The sequence below is a fragment of the Myotis brandtii genome, unplaced genomic scaffold (assembly GCF_000412655.1).
Source record: "Myotis brandtii unplaced genomic scaffold, ASM41265v1 scaffold61, whole genome shotgun sequence".
NCBI lineage: Eukaryota > Metazoa > Chordata > Mammalia > Chiroptera > Vespertilionidae > Myotis > Myotis brandtii.
In genome coordinates this window covers 196,698-202,119 of record NW_005370318.1, presented here as the reverse complement: position 1 = coordinate 202,119, position 5,422 = coordinate 196,698, and the positions used below count along the sequence as shown (strand labels likewise).

Here is a 5,422-nt window from a genome sequence, read left to right as displayed (position 1 = left end):
GGGGAGCTAAGAGCCGGGGGGCAGGGCAAAGGCGGCCCTGAGGGCCGCCTTTGCCCTGCCTCCCCGGCTCTTAGCTCCCCCCTGGGTTTCCGATCACTGTCAGTGGCAGGGGGCTTCTTCCTGCTTTCCCTTTCGCCTCCCTGCATTGTGCCTACATATGCAAATTAACCGCCATCTTTGTTGGCGGTTAACCGCCATCTTAGTTGGCAGTTAATTTGCATATCGCCCTGATTAGCCAATGAAAAGGGTAGCGGTCGTACGCTAATTACCATGTTTCTCTTTTATTAGATTAGATTGATTTCAGAGAGGAAGGGAAAGGGAGAGAGACATAGAAACATTAGTGATGAGAGCAAATCATTGATCAGCTGCCTCCTGCATGCTCCCTACTGGGGATCAGGCCAGCAACCCGGGCATGTGCCCTTGACCAGAATCGAACCAGGGACCCTTCAGTCCGCAGGCCGATGCTCTATGCATTGAGCCAAACCAATTAGGGCTGATGCTGTTTTATAAAATGGGAAATGCAAAAAAGATTGTTGTTGAGAAGCCCAAAGGAACTCCCATACTTAGGTGCTAACTGGGTATGCCCTAGCCTAGATTTTGGGTATTTATACCTTGCATCTCCACCTCTCTATCTCAAGGATCCAGGACATAGGTGATACCTCTTCTTCAGCCAGTTCTGCTACTAATTGGGGTTATTGCTGTTAGCATTTCACAAAACTAATGGGTACAGTTTAGTTTGGAGGTCATTTTAACCAGAATTTACAAATTAAAAATTGGATTGGGCAACAGATTCTATATGTGTGTGGGTGAAGATACATCAAGTACTCCTAGTACTCCTTCCTTTCAGTAGCCTCCTAAGTCACTCATGGTAAAGGCCAACTTTCCTTATAAGGCCCTGATCTGCCTGTAGCCCATCTCATCATCTTTTTCTCAACCTAATTCTAATTTCACTTCTGATGGAGACATACAGGCCTCCTTACTATTTACTGATTATATGGAAAAGCAATGGACTTTTGTATATTAACCTTGTATTTTGCAACCTTGCCATAATCACTATTAGTTCCAGTTTTTGTTTTGTTAATTCTTTGGGATTTTCCTACGTAGATAATCATGTCTCTGCAAATGGAGTTTTAGTTCTTCCCTTCCCAATCTGTATTTTATTTCCTTATCTTACTGTACTGGCTAATAAGTCTAGTACGATGTTGAGTTAGGAGTCTTGCGTGGGGACAAAAAGTTTGAACAGGGAGTATTGATAACTTAAGGAGTTTTGCTGTGAAGAGTAGCAGAGAATGAAGTTGTGGTATTTGGTGAATTGTTCATTTTTAATGGGTATAATTCACACAAAAATTATGTGAATTTTTTTATAAAAGGAAAAAATTATAAAAGGGAAAAAAAAGTATAAAGCAAAATCCTGATTCCCAGGTCACACCTCAAGCCAATAAAATCAGAATTTCTGTGGGTGGGACCAGGGCAGTCACTTTTGAAAAATCTTCCCTGGTGATTGTAGTATGTAGCCAGGGAAGCACTGATAAAAGTAAGGTTGGGAAACTTTTTTTCTTTAAAAGGCCAGACAATAAATATCTTCAGCTTTGAGAGCCACAGGGTCTCTGTCAGCTCTGTGGTTGAGGTATGAAAGCAGTTATAGTCAGCATGTAACCAGTGAGCATGGTGTGTTTTAATAAAACTTATTTACAATAACAGGCAGTGGGCCAGAGTTTGCTGACCCCAGGTTTAAAGACTAAGGTGATGGAGAAAGGGCTCCAAAGCCTTGAGGGCAGAACCAGACCCAGAATTCTGTTCTACCATTTGTTTTAGTTCTTCACATTGGCCATGCTTAAGAATAAACACCCCAAGAGTTGAAAACAAAATGTTAGAATGCCAGTACTTACACTTGTATTTAATTCTAGCTGCAAAAGACAAGGAAAAGAATAAAGAGAAGAAATTCAAAGAGTTTGTGAGAATGAAGCCAAAGAAGAAAAAGAAAAAGAAGAAGAAAACCAAACCTGGTAATTTTTTCCTGTAGGGTGTTTCACTTGGGTTTCCTTAACATGAGTGGGCTGAGGGGTTGCTTTCTCCCCAGTCCTGGCCTCTGAGCTTGCACGGACAGGAAGGTCATCAGACCTGGTCGGCTCAGCCCTGGCAGGGGAGGAGCCTACTCACCCCGGGAGTTATAAGACCACATTGGAATTTAGGAAAACCCTCCCTCTTACTTCATTGGCCAGTGTGCGCTGCCACAGGGAAGTGCATAGGAAAGCATCCTAGTAGCAGAGGATATGCAGATAAAGGACTGTATTTGTTTGCACACACGATTCAAACACACATCTCTGAAATCTTTCGGGAAAGGATTCACTTATTATTATTTTTTTAATTTTAGAGAGGAAGGGAGAGGGAGAGAAAGATAGAAACGTCAACGATGACAGAGAATCTTTGATTGGCTGCCTCCTATACCTTCCCTACTGGAGATGGAGCCTGCAACCCGGGCAAGTGCCCTGACCTGGAATCGAACCATGACCTCCTGGTTCATAGGTTGATATTCAACCACTGAGCCTTACCAGCTGGGCAAGATTCACTTCTTGAAAAGTGTGTGTCTAGATCTCACAAAAAAAGTTTATTTTCAAAGAAAATCAGTGTTCCAACCTTGGGAGCTAGGCTTAGAAAAATAATCTTCTGGCTTAGAAAAACAGTTTTATCAGAAAAGATCAGGGAAGAAGGGTGATGATGAAGAGGAAGCTTTTGGTTTTGAGGTTCTCAGAAGTAGCCAGAAGAATTAATCCCCAAATCTCTCCTCCATACCACTTTGCTCCTGAGCCTTTTAGCTGTTTAAGCAGCAGAGCTATTGGTTGGATGGGGTTGATTCTAGAATAGCGGTTCTCAACCTGTGGGCGCGACCCCTTTGGGGGTTGAACGACCCTTTCACAGGGGTCGCCTAAATACATCCTGCATATCAGATATTTACATTACAATTCATAACAGTAGCAAAATTACAGTTATGAAGTAGCAACGAAAATAATTTTATGGTTGGGGGGTCACCACAACATGAGGAACTGTATTAAAGGGTCTCGGCATTAGGAAAGTTGAGAACCACTGTTCTAGAATGTCCTGATGATGTCCAGGGGTGGGTGCTTATTCCTTTCTGATCTTGGTTTTTCAGAATGCCCCTGCAGTGAGGAGATCAGTGACACCTGCCAGGAACCTTCTCCACCCAAGGCATTTGCTGTCACCAGGTGTGGGTCCTCTCACAAGCCTGGGGTCCATATGAGTCCACAGCTCCATGGCTCAGAATCTGGAAACAACAAAGGGAAAGTGATGAAAGTACCTGGTAAGGAGGCTCTCTGCTGGCTTGATCATTTGTATAGCTCTGTAGTCTGACAAGACTGGAATTATGTCGATTTTTTAAAATAAGTACATCAAATTAAATAAAGGCCATTAGCTGTGCCTTCCTTAAAGTTCCATTCTTTCCAACTTTGGTCTCTCAGGTGCCTCCAGTGTATCTATAACCAAATTCATTATCCCCATCCCCTTGCACACCTGCTCCCCATTCCTTCATTTCTTATTTGATGGCCTCTGCATCCAACCTGGTTGCTCAAGGAAATCTGAGTCAACCCTGAAGGTTCCCCTTCTCCAGCAACTTGTAGGATGATTGTGAGTTTAAAAGGAGTTACTAAGTATGTGCAAAGTATTTAGAACAGTGTCTACAGAATAAGTGATAGCTAAAGGTTACCTATAATTATAACTAGTCAGGCCCCAAGACCTAGCGATTTTAGTTCTGATTATAACTGGAATCTGCCCCTTTCACCACCATCCACAGTTTTAAAGGTGGCTCTGGATACAGACTTGACTAAGCCAGGTCCTGGCTGGATGGGGTGAGGTTGAGGAACATGTGTGAGTCCTTAGGGATGATGATCTGTGTGGTTCATGGAGGAGTTACAGCTTCTCGCCAATGAACCCTGTGACCTTGACAGCCATTTACCTTGGGCTTCTGTCTCAGCATACATCATTTGGGCTGTTACTAGATGACAAGCTAAGATTTAAAAAATTTTATAACATAATCTAAAATAGTGCCTGTTACTTTCCCTTTCCTCTCAGAGGAGGATAATCTGAGTGAGTCCTCTTCTGAGAGCTTTCTTTGGAGCGATGAGGAGTATGGCCAAGACGTCGATGTGACCACCAACCCAGATGAGGAACTCGATGGGGATGACCGCTATGATTTTGAAGTGGTCCGCTGCATCTGTGAGGTTCAGGAGGAAAATGACTTTATGATTCAGGTAGGTAGAGCTTCCAGGAGACAGGTATAGAGAAGCACAAGCTGGTCCTTGGAGGGAATTTTGAGGGACTACAGTTACAGGCCTGCAAAAGTAGTCACGTCAGAAGCCCCAGATAGGCAGTTTTATCAGCAGCAGATTGAGCTTTGCTTTTTGGTTTAGCTTCCTCTGAATCTTGGGCTGGTGTAAATAGCTTATTAATAGAAGAAGAGAGAACTTGAGGGATTATTGACTCTAAACCTCTCATGCTCTGCCTGGGGCTGCTGGGATCCACAAATAGGAAGGGCCTAGCCTGTGGTCACACAGGATTTGAACAGCAGGGCTCTCCAAATTTCTGGAATAATCTTCCTGTGGATCCATACCTTCTGTCTGAGGTAAATTTTCTTTATGGCCTAAAGAAATGGAGGTCAGTTTTATAACTTGTCTGTTTCCTGATATTTGTATTTGTCATTTCCATCTCTGGGATGTGCCTGTGGACCTCCCTGCCTGCTTGGGGAGATCATCAGTGGCCTGCACCTGCTTTCCTATGGTTCCTCTCTTGCTCTTAATCACAGTTCTGGTGGAGGTGGTTCCTGTCTAGCTGACTCTAAGAGCTGTCATAAATACCCTATGTGCCTTGGCAGCTGTCTGGCTGTCCAGGGTACCTGAGTTCTTTAAGTAAATCATGGCTATGTTGGTTAGGATTCTTTGGGAGTTTCTTTCCTTTTGATTAGACTTTATGGTAATCTCTGGGAATTCAGGGTGCATGAATAGTCTCAATTACTGCCTGATATTTATGACCTTAAGTATGCCTTAGGTTTGTGGTTTTCAAACTTTTTAAGTATCAGAACTCCTTTTCCTAATGGACTCTTTCACAGAAAATCAAAATGTTTAAAGGTAAAAGCAGCAGTTTAGGGAAAGTTCTGACTGTATGATCTTCACTTTTAAATTCAGAAATGTGTGCCCTGGCCCGTGTGGCTCAATGGTTGGAACCTGGGTCTGTGGATCAAGGGGTCGAGGGTTCAATTCCTGGTCAAGGGCATGTACCTGGATTGCAAGTTCATTTGATCCCTGGCCCCAGTCCAATTGCTGTGTCTCTTTCACATCAACGTTCCTCCCTCCCTCTATCCCTCCCTCCCCCCCCCCCCCCCCTTTTTTTTTTTTTAAAAAAAAAAAAAAGA

The 5,422-nt window shown here is 43.4% G+C and overlaps 1 protein-coding gene across 3 annotated transcripts in view; it reads left to right on the top strand.

Annotated features, from left to right (window-relative positions):
- The window catches only part of PHF20 (PHD finger protein 20), a 124,274-nt gene that overhangs the window by 92,880 nt on the left and 25,972 nt on the right, over nt 1–5,422 (top strand). For all 3 annotated transcript variants that reach the window (XM_014550655.1, XM_005879742.2, XM_014550654.1), the window contains 3 exons: nt 1,908–2,006; nt 3,152–3,319; nt 4,087–4,265. In XM_014550655.1, coding sequence (XP_014406141.1) covers nt 1,908–2,006; nt 3,152–3,319; nt 4,087–4,265 — 446 coding nt within the window. The remainder of the gene's footprint in view (nt 1–1,907; nt 2,007–3,151; nt 3,320–4,086; nt 4,266–5,422) is intronic.